The 23,703-nt window shown below is 35.3% G+C and overlaps 1 protein-coding gene across 1 annotated transcript in view; it reads left to right on the forward strand.

Moving 5' to 3' along the window:
• The window catches only part of LOC149415276 (organic solute transporter alpha-like protein), a 69,121-nt gene that overhangs the window by 21,050 nt on the left and 24,368 nt on the right, over positions 1-23,703 (forward strand). The window contains exon 3 of the mRNA XM_089642449.1: positions 23,383-23,534. Within this exon, the coding sequence (XP_089498575.1) occupies positions 23,383-23,534 (152 nt within the window). The remainder of the gene's footprint in view (positions 1-23,382; positions 23,535-23,703) is intronic.

Consider the following 23,703-nt stretch of genomic DNA (forward strand, 5'->3'; position numbering starts at 1 on the left):
TCCGGCCATAAAAAAATCATTAATCATCTCTCGATAGCGCAATCCATTCACCATAAATGTTGCTCCAGCCTCATTTTCGAAAAAGTAAGGTCCAATGACTCCGCCGGAAAATAAACCGCACCAAACAATAACACGTTGAGGATAGAGAGGCTTTTCAACAATAACTCTTGGGTTTTTCGAGCCCCAGATGCGACAATTTTGCTTGTTGACGAAGCCACCGAGGTGGAAATGGGCCTCATCACTCAAGATGATTTGCATTTGATTCACGTGAATTTTAATAATTTCAATACTTTGTTGAAGCGTGTATCGTTCCATATTTATTAATGGCGTAGTTTCTACTTGTTAAATGTCAAAAAATAACAGCTTCAAAAAAACATCTACCGAAATAGCGGGCTATTCAAAATAACACCTCTTATTGGAAAACCATGTATAATATGCATGTATTTAATATGTAAACCTTCCGGAAGAAATTTTCTAAATGAGAATGAAAATCCTATCAAAATCCGTTGCGTAATTTAGAAAAACTAAGCGCACAAACAGACAAGCATGAACAGCGAATTTATTTTTTATACTATTTAGAATAATAGATATAGGAATGTTGTAAGGCTGATGAAATAGGGACGGGAAGGAGATTAAAATTTTAATTGGCTAATACTATTTTCACTTTCATATACCAAATTAATGATACATAAAAAAATATCTAAGCGATTGATTTTATAATTAATTAAATATTTAAACACATCAGCTGATACTTAACAGATAGATAATGTGGGTGCGCGTCAATCTTGCCAGTACGGCAAGATTCTACGCATGTCTATACCGCTCACCGAACCATAGCGAATCAGACACTTCCGAGCTCTTCAAACATTTGAGCGATACTATTGATGATCTCTTGCCCCGCTACCCTTCGGCCGAGTTTGTTGTTCTGGGGGACTTCAACGTTCATAACGAACCATGGTTGAAGTTCTCAGGCCCAACGGACTCGGCTGGCCGACAGGCGGAATCCTTTGCCATTTGCTACGGATTAGAGCAATTGGTTCAGGAGCCTACAAGGGTTCCTGATGTCCAGACTCACCGCTCCAATCTGTTAGACCTATTCTTAACTACTGTGCCACACGGTTATAAGATTGACGTCACAGCGCCTCTGGGATCATCTGACCACTGCCTAGTGACGACATCAATCCCCGTTAGCCTCAGACCAACCAATGAGAGGCTGAGGAGAAAAGTGTGGCACTATAGGTCAGCAGATTGGTTCGGTATGCGGGCCCATTTCAATGCTTTTCCGTGGTCAGCTGTTTGTTTTCGGACTTCGGACCCTTCAAGATGTGCCCAGGAGATTGGTGAAGTCATCAAATCGGCGATGGATGGCTTCATACAATCGACTACTAAAGAAACTGGTGTGGGCTCAAAGCCGTGGTTCAGTCGACAATGCTCCGAAGCAGTTCGACGAAAAAACGCGGCTTACCGAGCCTACAACACATCTCGAACGCCCGAAAGCAGATCAGCATACAACAAATCGGCAAAGGAATGCAAGAGAATCATCAATAGGTCAAAATTCGAACACGACCTGCAGATCAGCAAAAAGCTGGCTGCCTGCCCGCATGGCAGCAGAGCGTTCTGGTCGCTTGCGGGCTCAATAGGTCGAAATTTTTGCAAACCCAGTTTGCCACCTCTTACCAGACCTGACGGCTCACTAGCAAACACCGCTACCGAAAAGGCAAACCTTTTAGGGAAAATGTTTGCGGAAAACTCGACCCTCGACGACGGGGGTGCTGTTCCGCCGTCGGTTCCTCACTGCGGCTTCTATATGAAAAAGCTGAGGATCCGGCATCGGGATGTACTCCACGTCATACGGGGGCTCGATGTTAACAAAGCTAGTGGACCTGATGGAATACCTGCCCTGGTATTGCAGAGGTGTGCTGCGGAAATAGTTCCAGTTTTGACAAAGCTCTTCAAAATGTCCCTGAAGTGTGGCACTGTGCCCTCTGGTTGGAAAAAAGCGGTAATTCACCCTATTCCCAAGAAAGGTGACCGCTCCAACCCGGCCAACTACCGCCCCATAGCGATCACATCAGTTCTGTCCAAAGTGATGGAACGTGTGATCAACGACAAACTGCTCACATACCTCGAGAAGAACAAAATTATCAACGACCGTCAATACGGATTCCGGCGGAACCGCTCGTGCGGTGATCTTCTCGCGTATGTGACGCATGTTTGGGGGCGGTGCCTGGAACGTCACGGTGAGACCCAAACGGTCGCACTAGACATATCCAAGGCCTTTGACCGGGTCTGGCACCGAGGACTTGTCAACAAATTGCATTCTTACGGACTTCCCGCATCCCTGTGTACGTGGATTGCTGACTTTTTAAGGGATAGGTCGATTCAGGCGGTTGCTGACGGTTTCACCTCTTCCTCGCACTCCATAAATGCTGGCGTCCCACAGGGATCGGTTCTGTCTCCGACTTTGTTTTTGTTGCACATCAATGACCTTTTGACATGTGCACCGATTCATTGTTACGCGGATGACAGTACAGTTCATGATAGCTTTTTGTTTGACAAGCCCCCAAAGGGCACACAAACTCCAACGGCTCGGAGGGCTTTGAAGCAGAGAATGGACGGTTATCTCGAGAGTATTTCCTCCTGGGGTAAAAATAATCTCGTCGAATTTAATGTTTCAAAGACCCAATCCTGTCTGATTACGTCTAAAAGGGATCCAAATGATAATCTTGTCTCCTTCAACGGAAGCAATCTTCCGAACAGGCCTTCCATTGATATGCTTGGTGTAACTATAAGTGACCAGCTCAGGTACGGGGGCTCCATCGAAGCGAGAGTAAAGTTGGCCTCTCAGAAGCTGGGCGTACTGTACAGGGCCCGCAGATACTTTAATAGTACACAACTGCTCACCCTGTACAAATCGCAAGTGCGCCCTACTGTCGAATTTGGCAGCCATCTCTGGTCTGGAGCCCCAAAATACCTGAAAAAAACCCTTGACTCTGTGCAGAAACGGGCGGTCCGTTTGATAGATTCCCCAATCTTAACAAACGGACTGCAATCTTTAGAGCACAGGCGTCAGGTAGGTATGCTGTCCTTGTTCTATCGGTATTACAATGGAAGATGCTCTGAGGAACTAGCGTCATTGATCCCTTCGGCACCGGTGCGTAGTCGGGATACACGCCAAACGCGCGCCCAACATTTGTACACAGTTGACACTTGTCACATGAGAACGGGTCGCTTCTATGATTCGTTCTTAAGTTCAACAGCTCGGCTGTGGAACGAACTGCCGGCCTCTGTGTTTCCTCCCTCCTACAACATGGGACTCTTCAAGACCCATGTTCACTCCTTCCTCTCCACAAAAAGACCCTCCACACAGCATCCCCAAAGATGACATAGGCCCTGAGGGAAATTATTTTCTTCAGGGCCTCCTGTGTGGAGTAAATATAAAAAAAAAAAAAAAAAAGATAATTAGGTACTTTAATTAGTAATAATTGACAGGTAGGTGAGGTATGTTTACATTCCTCATAAACTGCTGTTTTCATTAATAATATAATGAAACTTTGCGTATGGGTGCGGCTGTCTTGGGAATTCTAATTTAATTTGTACATTTCGTTCGTAATTTATAAAATTTCATTATTAAAACGTTTACTAAAGTAGATACAAATGTTTTCTTTTAAATTTATTTATATTGTTGAAAAATATCAAGGTACCTATTTAAAGAGATAACGCCTTATACGAGTATATTAAATCAGTTTGTTCATTTGTAGTATAGCCAAAATTAAACAAATTATGGATTTTCTCTTTGTAATTATTCCTTTTAATACAACATAAGAAAAAATTACGCGTGATAAGTAAGAAAAAAAATATTTTATGGAGCTTATTCTGATGTAATTTAAGGGACAAGATATCATATTATAAAAAAATTATAAGACAGAATATACCATTACATAAGTTCAAAATAGAATTATATAAAAACAACAATAACAAAAACTCAACTGTTTTCTATTGTGCATACCTATAGTCACGGTTGTCATTTATTGGTAACCAAAAAGAAGACAGGATGTAAAATATAAATATAGGATGTATATAAAACAAATTCTATTCATAACATAATTATAAATATAAACAACCGAAAAGTTACAAACTCGTGAAATATCACAGAAATACTCTTCAATAAACTTATTTAGATTAGTTCGCAATTGAAAATGTCCACTTTTGTTACTTTGTCATCTGTACAGTTTAGGATTGTTGTAAACAGAAGTGGTGCCCTCTGTTATTTAAAAAAAAGAACCGTTATCACTGTCAAACCGCGGTAACAGGTTATTTATCTGCTAGTTGTAATTATTACACAGTTTTTTCAAGCAAGCATTTTGTTTATAGTGAATTTTGCATTAATCCTAAGGCTGTCGGTTAGTTCATACATTGAAAAACTTTTTACTTTTACAATATACAAATAAGGGCCAGTTGTTTGACCGATTGTCACATTTAACACCATTGCAGATCAGCGCCATTCTGAATGAGATGAAATTTTAAATAGTCCCCGTTAAACGTCGATTCTCGGCCCGTTCCGAATTTTGTTCAGCTTGTGATCAGCTGTCATGATCACGGTCATGCTGCCAACAATCACAATATCGTTGATAATTTTGTTTTGTAACAATTCATTACGTGTTTAATTACAATTTATTACGTTAATAATAGTTTTAACGGCATTTAAAAAAATACCTCACATTAGATATATCGTGAGTGGTGAGGAATATTGATTATTGCATGTGCCTATGCAAAAAAATTATTAGAATAATCTCATTAATAAATACATATTCAAATGATAATTAGGGAGTGTAATCTAATCTACACAGCAGAACAAATGCTTTGCTTTATAGATTAAATCAATCAAGATAATTAAGATAATAATAATTACCTGTCATGTCTCGCTAAAAGCTCTTTGCCACGAAAATTACTTATATATAAGAGTTCACTGCAACTATTTTTTTTTACCTCATGACGTTATTACCGTCATGCGGATGTGAATTTGAAATATTAATATTGCATCATATTGAGTAAATTTTTCAAGAATTCAAGAATTTTTTAAATGTAAATTGATGATCTCAGTGCTTGAGGGGTTTAGATCTCACGGCTACGAGTCCAGAGGTCGCGGTTTCGAACCCGGCGTGTGCCTAGTTTTTTTTGTGATATGTTATAAATAATTAAAACATTATAATATTAAAAAAATATAGTACTAGTGGAGGTCTAGCGCGGACCATCAATAAAATGGTCTATGTCAATGCGATGTCGAGTAAATCCGTTGATAGCGATATTTGCGAGCACTGTCATAATATGATTATGAAGGTTGGCAGACCACAGCTACTTTTAGCGCGGTCTCCAAGGTGTCGGCTAAGCTGTCAATATGCACAACTTTTTGGATAATGTCGTTCGTTATGCAAAATAACTGGCTTATTAATTAATATTTTGACAGGTGCGCCGGTGTTGGCAGCGTATGTCAACTTGCGTTAGCAATATTGGTCTAGATATTAAAAGTGCGACCAGTATCGTTATAAATTCATCGATCCGATATTGGTATAGTGTCAGATACTTGAGTCTCATTCAGGAGAAAGATCTCCATTCCCAATCGAAAAGTTGCTTGAAATGTAACTAACTATCCATGTTTAGTGAATAGAACCGAATAGCCAGGTACTTCCCCACCTTAGTCTTTTTCATCTTCTTCCCCTACCACTACATTTAGCAATAACAGTTATTTTCTCATACGGTGGATAACTGTGGTTTAAAGTTGAAAGTATTGTTCTGTGTAAGAAAGTTCGTATTAATAATGTAAGAAGGAATTTTGCAACTACAACAGCGTGCATCTGAGGTGAGTACGATGCACCGGCGACACGTGGCGTAATACACAACGATAATGATTGGAAAGCTCCCTTCAAACCGGTTTTTAGGTACGGAAGTGCAATATCAATGGATGTAATGCACTGACATCGCTGCGTGCAGGAAGGTACCTGTGTAGTAAGTGAATAACTCGGCAATAATATTATTGCAATTATGTATCAAGTATTGCATCGTACAAATTTGATGTTCATGCCTTCATAGGGGAACTACAAATGACAGGTGAACAGAAATTTAAAAGGAAAAAAAATCAACCAGTAGAAAACAAAGTTTTTTTATACAATACATTCACTTTCTATTCATTCACAATACAAATCCAAAAACTAAGTAAAATTAAACGTGTTAACCCTTCTGGCTAATTTGTTCGCTTTTGGGAACAACTCATATGGTCTCACAGAAATCGTTGTCTCCCTTACTGTCATGGTAAGAAATATGATCTAAACGTGTTAGAAAGAGAAAAAACCACGCGTTATATTCAAATCTAGAAGTTAACCACAGAAGAATTAATAAGTACACCATTACGAAGTCAAGGTGTCGACTGCAATTCGAAAAATAAAACGAATAATAATTTTAAATATTTATTTTCATACAAAACGACAAAAAAGTGAGGTTACAACAACGTTTGTAATACATTTGTCTAATAAAAGTCGTTTGGTTTTTATATTTTTGTACAGTATCAGTAATTTTAGTTGCAAAAAACCTTAACTAAGCCGCGTTTTTTGTTTTTATGTTTGCACTCAAAATTTGAGTATTTCAAAAATTATATGGTTATTTCTAATAATACAACTTGAAAGCATATTTCATCACCTTTCTAAAACAATTTTTAGTTTTTGGATACGTTCAGAAATATTACAGTTATATGTATTTTATTGCAAAACGGAATTATAAAAAATTCTGACTTTCAGTACTGGATTATGAAAAATCTTTTTCATAAAGATTTCAATGTTCTCGGTATTGTTTTTTTAGATTATCCTCCTCCACCTTTCGGTATTACGAGACATTGAATAACTTCGTTTAATCTACTTTCACAAGTGACCGCTGGCGCTGGTCTGATTTACTTTTTTTTATTTCACATTTTAGAATAACAGTCTTTTGATCGATAGACTGTGCAGTAACATCAAAAAATAATTGCTTATTTCTAATAGAGAGTGATCGGTGTCGTAATATGCACATACTTCGTCAATACGAACACTAAATACTAATAACAGGTCCAGAACGAATAGCTAAACGACGATATATCGCTTTCTGTTGATGTTTTTGTGAACTTATTTAATTTCTTTCACCTTTATGGCGATGTTGATATGTACACTACTTGCAGATTAGTGGCCGAATAGTCTGGAGCTTTGGATTCGGGATAGATGATTGTGTTGTAGAGAGATGTCTTTTGTAAAGATTTTCCAATATCGAAATTCCTCTCCGAGAACACTGAATTTGTTTCCCGATACTGCCAGTATAACCCTGGTGAAAGACCACATTTCAGATTCGAAACATTGCTGAATTGAATAGACAGTTTCTTTCCCACCTCCCTCTTCCCCATCACCGTCTCCTGTCTCTGCATTCGGTCTCACATCATCAACATCTTAAGGGGAACAGTTGCGCAGCGTTTTTCATACAAAACTACAACTAAGAACGTTTTAACCAAATGGTATAGCAAATATCTGGTACGGATATGTGCTGTTTTATTTAGTTGTGTTTTACACTATGAAAAATCGGCCATTAACTCTTGACAGACCAAATAGGTAACAAAAAGTCTGTAACCAAGTGGGTCTTCGGACGACCCCGTGCATTTTTCTGTCTTGTGGGCTTTTAAACTATAGAAATCCCAATTATTAATTGTAACTTATGTATTTGCGTAGAAATACATAAAAAATACTAAAATAATATGTCAAGTTTTTAAGCTAATATAAGTAGGATAGTAATTTTGGGTACTACCTACTCCCCCACTTGGCTGCGGGATAGTTAAAGAACTCGGTTTTTCATGATTTAAAATAGCATCATCCTTATTTAGTTTAGTTGAGTATTTTGGCCACAAATCCAAATTTTAAGTTCTACATGAAAAAGGCCGTGCAGCCATTCCTCTTAACCGTTTATTCGTGTGGCTTTCTGGTAATATTGTACTCTCTTCATAAAAGCCGTGAGAAATAACTCAGATTTATGTACGACTTTCTCCAGAAACTTGGTAATACCGCTAGTAAACCGATAAAAATGTTACTATTTTACATGGAAACTGCACTGGTTACTACAATTTACTACTATAATAGCCAAGTTTTGTATGAATTATTTTGTCAATCTAAGTAACACTTTCTTTTTTAATGGTTATAAAATAATCAGCGAAACATAAATATTATAGAAAATGTTATTGTTTGTAAAGTTGTTTATAAATGTATGACCTTTCATAAAATGATATAAAATAATGTTACGTAATGTTAAATTCCAATGAAAAATAGTATGTTATGATATAGTTCTGAATCTATACACGGTTTCCGGAAACCTGTTGTACGGCGGAAACTGATGAATCTGTACCAAATTTTGGGTCGATTAGGAAGTACAATTTTTTTTATTTAAGCTTTAGTTAACTAGGAAATCAAGTCAGAAGATGGGATTTTTCAGAACAAATATGAAAAAAAATCGGTAACTATGGGGTTGACATCAGTTATAATGTATTTCAAAATTTCTCGAAGCATAGACCCGGATCAAAAATTTTTTTTAGTTAATAAAGTTTAGCAAAGTTTTTTTTGGTTTTTTAGATAAAAAACCAAAAAAAATCTATTTCCTTTGTTCAATCGAACTACATGCCCAAACTTGATTCTCTGCAAAGGAGGACAGTTCGTCTGATTGACAATCCATTATTGCCATCTCTAATGCATAGACGCAATGTTAGCATGCTGAGTCTGTTATACGGGTATTTTAATAGAGCCTGCTCTAAAGAGCACCAGCGGAACACCCGTCCACAGTGATGTTGGCTTCATGAGAACGGGCTGTTTCTTCGACTCCTTTTTGTGTAAGGAGTTACCGGCATCTGTTTTTCTTCCCTTATACAATCTGGTCTTCTTCAAGACCCGCATTTATTGATCCCGTCCTACAGCTCTAACTTAACCCGCCTCACAACGCTGCCCAACCGGGTGGTAACATCATCCCCCTACCATTACAATGTACATACAGGGGCGTTCTTGTGATATGTCACATAAAAATAAAATTAAAATCATCTTAGTGTCCCTTTCTTACTTATTACGCTTACATCATTACACTTCACTGTGGACTGCTAGCTTCACTGTGGACTGCTACCTTCACTGTGGACTGCTAGCTTTACTGTGGACTGCTAGCTTCGCCTATAGGGCTTAAAAATTTTCTCATATATTTGAGGACGAATGACAAATTAAAAATTTCGGTTTTTCTAGAGAAAGGTGACAAAATACTGATTAACAAATGACGTCCAAACTTCGCCCAACAGCGATTAATTTATTGATCGATTTCGTGTAATAAAACTTGTTTAGTCCATATAGATAAGTTTGCAGGACTGCGTGGGTTGATTTATTATATTGTATTTATTAAGTAATTCTTTATAAGTATGTGTGTAAACACTGCGGTTCCGACACGCAATAATCCGTTTAATCATATTGTTTATTCCAAAGGTTCCCAATATTCGTTCTAGGTTTGCGAAAAGCATTTAAAATTTTAATATTATTTTGAATTTCACTTAAATATCTTACAATATTCGTTAGGCAAACTGTAATAAATTCATATTTCAAATAAACAAAGGAGCACAGTAGTGTTAGAATAGATATAAAATGTAAAATTCAATAGCTCAATAAAATATACTTATTTAACGGTATTAATGAAACGTTTTTTTTTCGAAAGACTTTTATGTATAGAAGTACGCCACATAAGTATTAGAATAGCTTATCAAGTATTTATTAGGAGGCAAAAAATTATAGTAATCTTTTACCCAAAATAATCTCTATTTTAAGGGATTTAAGATATTTAATGGACTACTGACAGATGTTAAAGAAGCTAAAAGCCTTGCTGCTTTTCGTGAGTTATGCCTAAATACTATAAAGCATAAGTTTTAGATGAATTGTAAAGTGTCCTTAATGTCATATAAATAAATTGTTAAAAGGTTTACACTAGACTTTAAACTTTAACCTTTTAAAAATGTTGTTGTTTTTTAAACTATTATTTAATTGAGTATTGAATCAACCTAATCAGGAATTGGGGTCGACAACTCTACGAACCTCGCCAAATGCCGATCGGGTAGGATCGACATTTATTTTGTAAATTAACTGCATTGATGTCTTCCGATTTCAGAGAAACGCGTATATGTCCACGTGTATAAATACGAGATTGCAACCAATGATTAATAAAATGCATTGTCGGTCCCTTGATAACTCCTCAAAATGAAAATTCAACAAACCTATATAAAGTGCTATAAAGTTATGAAAAGTGATGAATCAAAAACTAGGTTAAATAGTTACATATTATGTACCTAATATAGTTTTTGTTTCATCAATTTTCAAAACTTTATAACGCTTTTTATGGGTGTTTTGAATTGTCATTTTGATGAGTTATCCGGTCACCATTTTTTATGTTAATACCGCACAAGAGTCCGAACTGCTCTAACCGCTTGGAGTCAGTGAGACTACGGCATCCTCAATTGGAATATGTTTTGAGGATGAAGGTAGTAGAGAGGTGTAGGAGATGAGTAAGAGGAAGGCGGGGAAGTATCTGGCTACACAGATTTGATCACCAAACATGGCTAAAGCCATTTCAAGCAACGTTTCAAATTTGAATGGTAATTTCAATTCTTCCACTAGGTAGTATCTTCCACTCTGGAATGTACCTAAAATATATTTCATATTATTTAAAATTTTGAATAAAATTTACTTGCGCACGCTTGTATTTGAACCTGCGACTTCCGGATTGCTAGTCGAAAGCCTTACCCCTCGATCACGGAGGCCATTAAAGCGTGACAAGAGAAATGGTGTGTTAAATTAAATTTCTAAAGCAGTGGATATTTTTGATTACTTACTAGGGTGATACTGAGAGTATCTTTTACACCAATAATATATTACTTATTGGTATCTACCTACGCACTTTAAATATATTTCCCTAAACAAGGAATTTTTGGCATATAGTAGTCCCAAAGAGAGTTCGTAATTACAACATCGGCGAAAAATGTTCCCTTTTTTCTTGTATGAAAACTAGATGCTAAAACGACGATATCACGTACGACCTCCCTCTGGGACCAATTTACTACTCATTATGGTTATTAGTCATTATTCATTATGGATTAATTAACTTTCTTTTGTCAAAATAATAATTAGTATATTCGTCAATCTTGGGTTCGAACAGAATTCGCTCATTGCTTCTCATCGTGCAACTGACTGTGTGATAAGAATTGAAGGAATTTGTGTGGAAACTATCTGAAATGGCCTCACGGTGAAGATTATTTATTCTTCGTGATGAAAGTGAAAGATCGAAAGAGAAACCAGAAAGACCCGTTCGCCTTGGAGCGAGACGGTTCTTATGAAACACTGCAATAAGAACGGTTTTCTTGCATATCTGCCTTATTTACTGTGCGGGTTTGTTGACTGGTTTAATGCGTGATACAGCTCATGTAATACTGGCTTTTATAATAATGATCCATTATGTAAATGTCGTGAATAATCATTTATTTTTGGAATAACTTTAATGAGTAAAATCTCAAATTGTATTATTATTTAATCATTGAAGACAATATTAGTGATTCTCAAACGACAATTTGAAACAGAAAATATACGGTCGCATCATAGACATATGAATATTAGTAGACCTGCCCTAAGTGATTAAAAGCGTATTATCCCCACTCCCCATACCGGTTCCATTGGAGCCGGCTGTGCTCGCGTATGGCCTCAAGTGAAATTTGAAAACGTGACGTCATCATTCTTGTGCGAACTATGGTCGAGGCATCATCGGTTCATTTTACGAAATAACACTGCAAAATGTTGACTTGTGATATGAAAACTTGTTAAAATAGATGTGAAAAAGAGAATAAACCCAATTGTCGTATTACATTCCATAAGTAAGCATTATTTTACTTTATTTTAAGCTTATTCACACCGTATTATATGGATCAGTTTTAGAAACATATACTATCACATCACAATGTAGCGATTCTCAAGTGTGCTCATCGTTGTTTACTGGGGTAAGTAAATTATGAAACATTTGTAAAATTGCTGAAACTAAATAAAAAAACTAAATACTCTGAAACTAACTACGACTCGGAAAATGGAAGCTGCCTTACTTTGCCGAATTTGGACTTCGCAAATTAGTTCATAACGTGGCGAGTAATTTGCGCTCCCATGTAAAAATGTCTATTCATTCAAAAGCAGATTTTACTTTTAAGAACTAAATGGTGATATTATAATGCGAGATGCCTATTTACTGTCAGATTGATTTATTGACGAATCACAGTCAGCCTTACCCCCTTCGTTCTTCAACAGTTGATTTTACCCCTCGCCATTATCTTCTCGTCTATTAATTCCTATGTCTGTGGTTCGCCTGTAGAAATTGAACTCAAGACTTTAGTCTTTCTGGGACGCTGCTATACCACTGAGCTAATCCATCATACAAATCAAATGTATCATAGATAGATCAAACATAAAGTTAGCAGCCAATAAAAATATGCGTTAATAAAATGAAGATAATGTTGCTATTGACAAGGTTTTATGCATAGCATAAAGGATAACAAATAATTATAAGCAATAAGCCCGAAAATATCAATACTAATTGAAAATATCTCCCGAGTAAAAATTAATGCCACCAACGGATTGAACTCGTACATTCTGATGTCCGGTCAGGTGCTCTGAACCACTGAGCTATGTCGGCTTATTTCGTCAGGCGTCCCCTGCTTGCACCATTCATTACTGTTTAGCACATTGTTACTATTGAAATACTACATTAAATCGACGTTTATTCAACTCCGTATCTCATTGCAGTTCAGAGCTATTTAAGGCGAAGCTTAATGGAAATCACCATTTTGATTAATCTTAATAATGAATTAGTGTGCATTATGAATACCAAAAAACATGCTTTAGATAAATTGAAGGTTTTCCTATCGTTTCGCTTGAGTAGAATACAAATAAAAAAATAAATTACTCAATAAAAAATATAAATGTAAGCTACTATTTTTTTTCAATAGAAATGTATGAACGCGTAAAGGAAACAACTTTTTAAAAATACAGTATTATAGCTAAGATTATCTGTGACAGTTTCATGTGATTAACTTTTTTGCTTTCTTATAAAATTATTTACAAAATAAATAAAAACCAGTTTTGAGCTTGAAATCGAACGTTTCTAGGCTCCATTTGTCAAGCGATTTTAATGCTTATTACATACAATATAAGGTATACCAAGAATATACACAATTTTTCTTTCTTCCTCTTCCTCTTAAGTCTTCGTCGGGCGTTCCTGCCTTCGTTCTATCATCTAAACCACTCTCTAAACACTTCTGTCACTAATAAGAACAAACATTTAAATTTTCTGTGAAATCGGTACGGTTGTTTTTGAGTCTATAGGGGACAAACAAAGGAACATGCGTTTATTATATAAAATAGAATACGGCTTTCGCATATACATTTATGCAGCGAATAACAGAGAATTAATGAACATATTTAAATTGTGTAAAAGAGGTTTTATGTCTTGTCGGTCGATATTCGTTAAGGCGATGCACTAAGTCGTGTTATATTTTGAATCGAGCCGCTATCAATAACATACCTTACATAGATGGCGATAAGGCTTAAATTCCCGCATAACACCATCCACCTGTTTTGATTTATTCAAGAAAAAAAACATGGCCAAAAAGTGCCTTTTATTTTATTCTGTGGATGTTCAGGCACAAATATTTAAATGTTTTTGGATCATTTTATAAATAACTTAATTTGCCATACTATACAATAAAACCATAACCGAAAATGGTTTCCTAAGTAGGAGATTTTGAACTTTTAAGCAGTTTTCATAGGCCTTATATATTATTTTTTTCTGGGCTTATAAAAAGACTTATCTAAAAAATACTAGATTATTTCAAAGGCCAAGATGCATTCTACTCGCAGTATTTAATTATGTAAAGCATCTGAATCATTTCTAGGCGACCAAATTTTCAAACCAAAAACACATGATTTTAAATTACTACATAGTGCATCGCCAATGCTCCGGATATTGCGTGCCATAGTATTCTGTAATAAATTTTTACTGTTATATTTCAATATAGGAATTCATTAACAGCCTTACTAATCAACTTGGTGAATATTTTATACAATTGATAAACAACCGTATAAATAGAAGCTAGTTATAAAATAGTTCATGGAAAGATAATATACATCGTTTGTATAAATTTGAAATTTCCCATCGAATTTCGGAATATTTCCAAGATATTTTAAATATACTATATATTTCTTCTTTTTGAAGATATCGTACTAACAAATACTATTTATAGAAATTAGATAAAATTACCTCTTAGTTTTGATGATGTAATTGAATTATACTTTAATATTTATAAATTGGAATATTTTAATTTCAGACATGGATAAAATCACGTATGTAGAAAAATTGTGGAAAATGCGATTTTGAAAACACATTCCATTTATTTAGGGTATCTGCAAGAAAACAGTCACTTCAGTTTTTATCTCGTTTATACTATACACAAAATAATAATTCCCGGGAATAACCAAAAAAAATATTACATACGAACATTTTGGATTTATTGTGCAATATATCTTCTTAAAAAAATCACTTTCACGGATTTTTTAAAAATTCACGTCGTCAACTAAATACTAAAATGTCAGAAATAGCCTAACTTTTTCAAGACCTTAAAGACATTTTTTATTAGTAATAATTCAAAACTGAAAAAATGAGAGTAGTAGAAAAGAAATGAAAGAAAGAAAAAATAGAAATTTGAAATTTGGTTCACTTGAGCAGTTAGAGCTCTTATTCGTTATTCCATATAACAGGTTCATATAATGTTTGGTTTTGTGTGTTCGTTTACAATCCGAGGTACCTACATATATAATTTGACTGAGTTTAGCGTCTTGTCTTAAGTCTTGTTTTAACTCGTCCGTTTTGCATTTCGTCTGTCTGTAAATTTATTCCATTTCTTTTACAAGATGGTGGCCGTTTTAGTGTTTCAGTAAAGGTGATTTTTTTTAGTGAGAAGTCGTCGTGTTTATTTAGACTTGTGTTTTTCAATATTAAGGGAAGTACCTACTTGCCTGAAAAAAGTTTTTAAAAAAATCACATAATTCCTTTTTCGGCTCTGCAAATGAAAATCAATTATCTTAAAAAATAACATAGTGGTGTGTTCCAGTATATATTATGTTACATTCATCGGTAGAAATTTGGAGTTGGCAGTCTTAAGTATTAACTTACAAATTTGATTTCATAGAAAATTTTGGTTTTCATTTATTAAATAAGACAAAATTAAAAACATTATTTTTTGGATACGATGTGTTCCGTTCACAGAACTACCAGTGTTCGCGCAATATATATGGGATTGTTAGGTATGCATCCACAGGCTTAAAGGACAAGTGTAATGTCAATACCAAATCCTGCAAATGTCCTACCTACCTTTTTACCCATCCCAAAATGTCACCATATTAAAAATATTGTTGCGACACATGTAAAATCTGACAAGTGGTGTCAGTTGCTTATCAGAGTTCGGAGTGATAATTAATATCAGACAGGGCGATTATACATATATTTTGTGAAGTGAAATCAACCAATACTCCTGGAGACGTGTGATAGTCATCAACGGGTGAGTCCATCTTTCCTGCATTCCAATCTGGGCTTATCTTGTGCTCCAGAAGCCCAGATTTATACCTTTGATTATTGCACTGTCCATCGGGTTTGTCGGATGCATATATCGTCCCATACCTATCATTCGGAGTAGTTTGGGACTGGTCCTTTGGGCGTGTGGCATATCACACCACCTCTAAAATATATAGTGGAGTCGCAGCTTCGCGACACCAACCAGTATTATTGATAATCAAGTACCTTGCAACTTTTATTATTCTCCATATCACTATACCGAAATACCTGCGTAGTAAATTACATCGTCCTTATTGAAGGGATAAAATAAAGTTTCATTAGTTATTTTACTGTTAGGATAAGCACATGTATAAGTTACCTTATACATGGTAATAATGACGATAGATAACAATCCGTTTACCACAATCGTCATAAAAACTATACAGCTACTATAACGCTGATATTACCAAAGAGTACACTTATCGATGTATATTGTCGGGGAAGTGGTTAATATTATATCTACCTTCAAAACGACAGCTCAGTTTTGATACACTAATTTGTTAGATATAATATCATTGTGACGTACTTCTGAGGTAGGAAACCTAATTCACCTAACACTAATAATATACATGGTATCCGGAAACTAGTGGTATAAGCGGGAAACTGCAATCTACATTACATTTGAAGTCCATTTTGTTGTACATTTTTTTTTAATTTCAGCTTTCGTTTTCTAGTAAAACTAGTGCGAAGTTGAATTTTTTTGGTTCAATTTATAGGAAATCTTATATTTTTTTAATTGTATTGCGTCGAAGCATAAATCTTGTAAATATTTAAAAAAAACTTTTAGGCCACTAAATTAAAATTTTACAGGAGACGATAAGAACGACATTTTTCGATTTTGTACAACTAATAAAAAAATTAAGTTTACATGAGGTTACTTGTTTTCAAAATTGAAATGTAATAAATTTTGAAATTCTATTCATATATATGAGATATTTGGGGGTTGAGTAAATTCGTCTGGGTTTTTCTCGAAATAATTTAAAAAAAAATCTAAGCACGAATTTGGTTATTAGTATTAAAAATGCCTTAATCAGCAAAAATTGCTTTACCATTTTGTATTTTAAAGATTATACTACATGAACCTAACCACTCAAAGTAGGTATTATACCGAAAAATGTGGCTTGAAGGGTTTTAAGAAAACATAGGCAGTACCATTAGTTTCTAGATACTGTGTGACACCTAGTTGGAAACGTGTCACCCGTCAATCTATACCAGACAGGCTTTCTAATCAAAAGCTTTGTCATTACAAGCAGATAAAAAATATGTCCTAAAATTTTGTCCTCCGTAAGTTACCCTCGAACACTCAATCATATTTTTTTGTGATAAGGACATCGAATCTGTGCACAAATTGACCAAATTTCATAATTCTCCGGAATGCACTAATAGTGGCACTTCGTGACTTCACGTCCACCTGACATATGTTCATATGTCCTGGGCCAACCAAACCTACCTAACCATCCTCCAATAGGAGAGGTAGGAATGAATAGATATATTATAAACGCAAGGTGGCAAATTGTATTTATTCATTTTTCAACGGAAATCGATTCTGCCATGGTCGGCCCTGAGCAAACCGACGCCTGGCGCAAGTAAAATTTTGACGCACCTTCTCAAAACCAGTAGACGTCTATGTAGGACCCATCTCGATGATTTGTATTTTGTGTAGCGCCGTTTTTGTGAAAAATAATCTTAAAGGCCTGTTAAATTAGTATCTACTGTTAGGTTTTAGATATTATCAGCACCTTGACAGTTCGGCACCCGTAGCGGACTCGAAAAAAAATTACGAAGGTGAAGGTATTTTTACTTTTTTTTTATGTTGACGAATATTTTTTTTATAACGATTTGAAACGTGCCATTTTCGATCTGCCGCCAAAACAATGTGTTCGTGAATTCGGCGGCGTTGACGTCACCCCGGGCACCTGTGCGATTTTTTTTTATGCTTCCGATTTTGTTGTCCCTTCCCCATAGTAAAAACTAAACCCTTCCACTCACTTTTCCACAAATGATCAGCTAGTCAATCAACACTATGCAAGTGCATTATATAAGTAAAATAAATACAAAACAATACAAGAACAACAACACGTCAACTCACCAGAGATCAAATGGGAAAAAAAATTCACCGACTCCAGATATTTTCATATCAGAGGGTTCGGCTCGGTAGAACTTCTAACAGGGCCTATAAATCCTACTGATCCCTCAACATAAATATTTACAAATCAATAATTATGAATGCAAATATTATTATTACATATTTTTAGTAACATCATACGAATAAAAAAAAATGTGTAAATCTTCCACACATTTTGAACGATATTCCTAGTTTGTGAAAATATCCCATCGGGCTGTTGGATCTTTCTTAGCTGTTGATATAGCCATGTTCTCTCAGAAATATTGCCAATTTAAATGTCACGCAACGCCTCTGCCATGTGTAGAAACCTAGTCAAAGCTCTAGTAGGCTACATATACAGGGTTTTCCAATAAGAGGTGTTATTTTGAATAGTCCGCTATTTCGATATATGTTACTTTTGAAGCTGTCATTTTTGACATTTGACAAGTAGAAACTACGTTATTAATAAAAATGGAACGATACACGCTTTAACAACGCATTGAAATTATTGAAATTTACTTCAGTGAATCAAATGCAAATCATCTTGAGGGATGAGGCCCATTTCCACCTCGGTGGCATCGTCAACAAGCAAAATTGTCGCATCTGGGGCTCGGAAAACCCAAGAGTTATTGTTGGAAAGCCTCTCTATCCTCAACATGTGATTGTTTGGTGCGGTTTATTTTCCGGCGGAGTCATTGGACCTTACTTTTTCGAAAATGAGGCTGGAGCAACAGTTACGGTGAATGCATTGCGCTATCGAGAGATGATTAATGATTTTTTTATGGCCGGAATTGGATGGTATTGATCTGGACAACGTTTAATTTCAACAAGACGGCGCTACGTGCCACGCAAGCAACGAAACCATTGATCTTTTACGATTGAATATCAAAATAACACCTCGTATTGGAAAACCCTGTATAAATTTTTGTATTAGACAGTCACGAAGGGTCATTGCTCTTTTACATTATTAAAAAAGCAAGAATGGAGAGAAATATTAATAAAGTTGTTTGCGTAAGGTCACACCATGTTGTTACAAGTAACAGAACTCCGGCGCTAAAACAAGCGGTTACTTTTACTAAATTCAATACAAAATGCGATAATTGCAATTGGTTCAGATAATATTTTCATATTGTATTTGCATATCAGTTCTCACGTATCAAAATAATGCAAATATAACTGGTGATTTAAAAAATTGTTTGCTCCAGTCGATGTATTTAAACAACGCACCTGTTAATTAGCGGTTCTCATAGGATCGTATCACAAATAAACTCCTTAATTAGGGGAAGGGAGGGCAGGATGGAAGGCTTAACTTTAAGATGTAAAAAAAAATAGAACAACATAATATTAATCCTTTACTTTAATAAGTATTCAGAGAGATCTTACATGCTTATAAAATTGCGTTATTAAAAATAATTAAAATTGAGTATAAAATCTGTTAAGACTCATAAAAGAAAAACAGGAATAATTCCATCTTGCCCTAACCCTGAGGGCAAAATGGAAAGCTTATAAGGGAAAGATGGAATAAATAGGATATCCTTGCATTTTACAATTGACACACAAAAGACAACCGTTTTCTATGTCTGAACATAGTTCATGTGCCCAACCACAACACTCTGCACACTGTACCCAGTCCTCTGTGGGCGGTTCCACATATGCTTCTCCACATAATACACACAACACATCGTCTTGTGTTGACTGCTCCGGATGTTGTAGTATGTTCTCATCTTTTCCAGTCCTTTTCTCCTTTCCTTTACCCTTTCCTTTGCTCTTTCCTTTGTTTTTCTTGCCATTGATGACCGGATTAAGGACTAATTTTGGTTTCGCTTTCAGCTCCGTATTTTTTTCAATAGTTTGTTTGAATGGAGAACTAGTTAGGATTTCTGATTTTTGACATCTCAATTTTCGTTTCTTTATTGTAGGAGTAACTTTTGGTGATGGAAGTATTTTAATTGGAGAAACTAAGTACGAGGTGGATGGTTGTTCCAAACTCTTATCAATAACACCTGAACTTGTTTCTTCTGACATCGTATTCTGTATATTATCAAAATTAAGTTGCACTTCTTCATCCTGTATTTTTTCATAACCATCATGGAAAGTAGATATTTCATTGGTAATATTGTCTGCAATATTGACGTTGACGTGAGATTGGCTTTCAATTGCTGAATCATTTGTGTCGGTATTTTTGTCTCCCTCATCAGTTACAATGGAATTTTGTTCGCCTTCAATTACTGGAGCGTTTTCATAAACAGTGGCCGGTGCAAAGTCTAAATCTGTAAACAAATGTCTATTATATGGGAAGATGCCAGCCTTTCTGAACCCACTAGTGGCATTTTGCACAGTGGCACTTTTTTCATAGGCGATGCATACTAGCCTAGCTATATCAAACTGATTTACTCTTCTTCGAGGATGATTATTTTGAAAAGTGTCAGGGCTTGCTCAAAGGCCACTTTGAATGAACGGTAAACCGAGACGTCCAATGGTTGCAGCTTGTGGCTTGTGTGGGGGGGAATACTGACTATGATTATATGTTTTTCTCGAGCAAAATTTAAAGTTTCTATTTTTTGTTTTGGTGTTTAATTCGTAGAACTCCATTTAATTTTTTAAATAAATTTAAAATAAATCAAATTTAATAATGTTATAATAATTATTAAGTTCTGCAAGTATTTAAAAACTGTAAAAATAAAAAAATAACAGAAATACTTTCAGAACTTAATAATTATTATAACATTATTAAATTGATTTATTTTAAATTTATTTAAAAAAAAATAAAAAAAATTCAAGTTTCTAGGTTTTGATGAGTAACATGATTATCTGAAATTAATTAAACGGGTCTATCTGCTCAATAAATATTTGAAGCCAGTTGTTAAAGGTGTCATTAGTTAGTTATCCAGCCCGAATCAGAACACCAAGCTTGAGAGCCATTGAGAGCTCCATCCAAAAGACGTTCATTCATTCTCTTCTTGTGTCCAAATATAAAGAAAGGTGGAATGAAGCGACCAGTTGCACTGCAAGCACAAATTATTGTGGTAAGAAGCCCTTTTCTGCTGTTGCTACAACGCCTACTTGTGTTTTGACTTTTGTAGAAATTACTCGAGGAGGTTTAGAGGCACTAGTCTTAACACCAGTCTCATCCATATTATAGATGTCGTCGGGTCGTGACATAAAGGTATTTTGAGTAATAACCATTTATAGGTTATCATAGAACCGATCCACCTTAAAAGCAGAACAACGAGCTAAAGCTGTGGGTCCCGGTGTCCTGTAAGTTAGTTGGTGATGCCTTTTCATAAATCCGTGCCATAATCCCCCAGCCTTCCACATGTAAATGGATGCCGTATTTGTTTTGTACCGCCACCTCATAAGCAAATTGCTGTAGACTTTCTTTTGTTAAGCCGTAAAAAAGGGTGTCCCGTTCAATGGCAAGGTCACAAATTTTTCTCCCAAGTTTTTTCGAAAAAACAGTTTGAAATCTACCTAGGTTTTTGGACACGATACCTTTTTTGATATAGCGGTGTAAGTTCCGATTGCAATTCCATATTTCTATGAAGCTGTGCGTATTTTAGTAGTTACAGCTTCGTCCATCGCTATCTGCCAAGTCAAGATCCAAGATCCTATGTTGCTCTTTCTAATATACTTGAACACCATCTATAAAGAGAATCATTCTCAATTAGTTGAAAAAAATTAAAACATAAATCAAAATAATTGCACGCGGGCAAAATGGAAACTATTCCATCTTGCCCTAAAATGCAATTTTCCATCTTGCCCATAAGCTAACTGCCAATAATAATATCAATATCTTAGAAAATCCTTTAATTTTTTCCCCTTTAAATATCAATTCATACAATCTATTCTTATATAGTTAGTGTTTATAAAAACAAAATGGTAGTATTACTTACTTTGTATGAGTAATCACACTTTTAAAGTCCACTGATTTTGTAATAATTCGTCGCGAAAATACAAAACACGCGTGCAAGTCGCTTGGTGGCGCGAGCCGAACCGAGTCACCGGACTTAAATACAACATGGGCGCTTACATCTGTGTGCCTAGAGACACGGGCACTTTGTCGAGCGGTTTGCGATAGGCAGATAGTTTCCATCTTGCCCGCTCCTTCCATCTTACCCTCCCTTCCCCTAATTAATTGTTATCAATTTGTAAAACTCCATTTTAATATTTGGTTTTAATTTTATATCTATTATATAAAGTTGATTGTCACGGGCGGGCGGGCGAACGGCGTTGATTTGATTTATATACAGTTTTATTCCGAGGTTGATGAAAATTTGCACTCTTGACCTTCAAAACAAGAGGAAGGTCACTTTCTAAGTCTGATTATGAAAAAAAACTTCTCTGTGAAGCCCGAGCAACGCCGGGAAGTTCTGCTAGTATTCAATGATATTATTATAAACTACAAAAAACAGTTTATTTATAAACAAGTTCTTCTGTGTAAATATTATTACGCGTGAGCTGTTTCGCCTTTAAAGGCATTATTATTTAAACTACTCAAAACAATGCACATTTTCCAAAACATAAATAAACTGAAATAAATACACAAAACCTTATATTTTGCACTTTGTCAATCGAATACAGAAAATAGAACAATTGATTAAGGAGGAGCAACAAACTCAGCTATCGGTCATATGGAAATCGCACAAAAAACCATCTTTATTTATTTTTGTTGGAAAACCAACATGTTTTTTTAAATACATACATAATAGACTTAAAAATAATATAAATAAAATCCAATGACAGAGTTCCACAAGGGTGTGATAAAATATTTACAAAAAATAAAAATAAAATACTTAAAAAACATAGTATGACTGACATAGACCAAGCATTCAAAGTGTTTGAAGTTTTAGACATACGCCAACTACACATTCATTACCTATTAAACTACATTTTTAACCAATTACAACAAACTCAAATCATTATTAATAGACCAGTTAGACAAGCTTAAAAAAAACTACGATGGTAAACACATACTTTGGACAAATACTAGGCAATATAAGCATACAACAATCTTTCACGCGACACAAAAAACTTTTCAAATTCAAAATTAAAAGATGAATTAAAGAACAAAGAGGTAACATGTATTACAAAATTTTATAGTGTAAAAGATTAAAATATTTCATCAAATATTGATGCTACCCAATGCTACCTTGCAAGCAAGTTGTAGGTGATTTTCATTCAAATAATCTCCTCAACAAAGAAAGGAAATTTATTTTTAAGTACTCCTTCTTGTTTTTGTGGCGATAATTACCTCGAGGTATCGCGGTGAACTCACTATATTGTAATTGTGTTGTTTGCTCCTTCTTGGTAAGTGATTGGTTTTCCTGTTTTTTTTTCTGTCCATACCTTGTTCATTCTAAACTTACTATCACCCAATTCTACCAAAAACACTATTTCATTTCGTCTCGTTTAAATTATATACAGTCTATGTTCATCTAAAACTGAAATTCGTAAGTTGATGCAAAAGTATAAAAGAATTGATTACAATAACAAATAATGTCAATAGTTTACTCATCCAGACATAATTAATGTATTTTGTTGTTATTTGCTTCCAGCCATAAACAACTACGGTATCATCCTGTTCGCCTACGGCGGGATCGCGGTCCTAATCATGATGGTGTTTTACCTGGACACCATTCGCCACGTCATGAAGCACGCCACATCCAAAGTCAAGACACACACAGCCTTCGTAGTCAGCGTCTATCCGGTATGGCTTCAAGCACAATCCTATTTTATTTGATCTCTACTCTGCACTTGCCGAGGATATTTGCAATTTTTTACAAAATTAACCAAAAAAATTAAGTATATATTTACTGTGTAGATACACCACCAAGGTTGTTTTGCATAGTGATGGACAGTATGGACATACTCGAATC

Source organism: Hesperophylax consimilis, chromosome 18, assembly GCF_061612785.1.
Source record: "Hesperophylax consimilis isolate HC1 chromosome 18, BYU_Hcon_1.0, whole genome shotgun sequence".
NCBI lineage: Eukaryota > Metazoa > Arthropoda > Insecta > Trichoptera > Limnephilidae > Hesperophylax > Hesperophylax consimilis.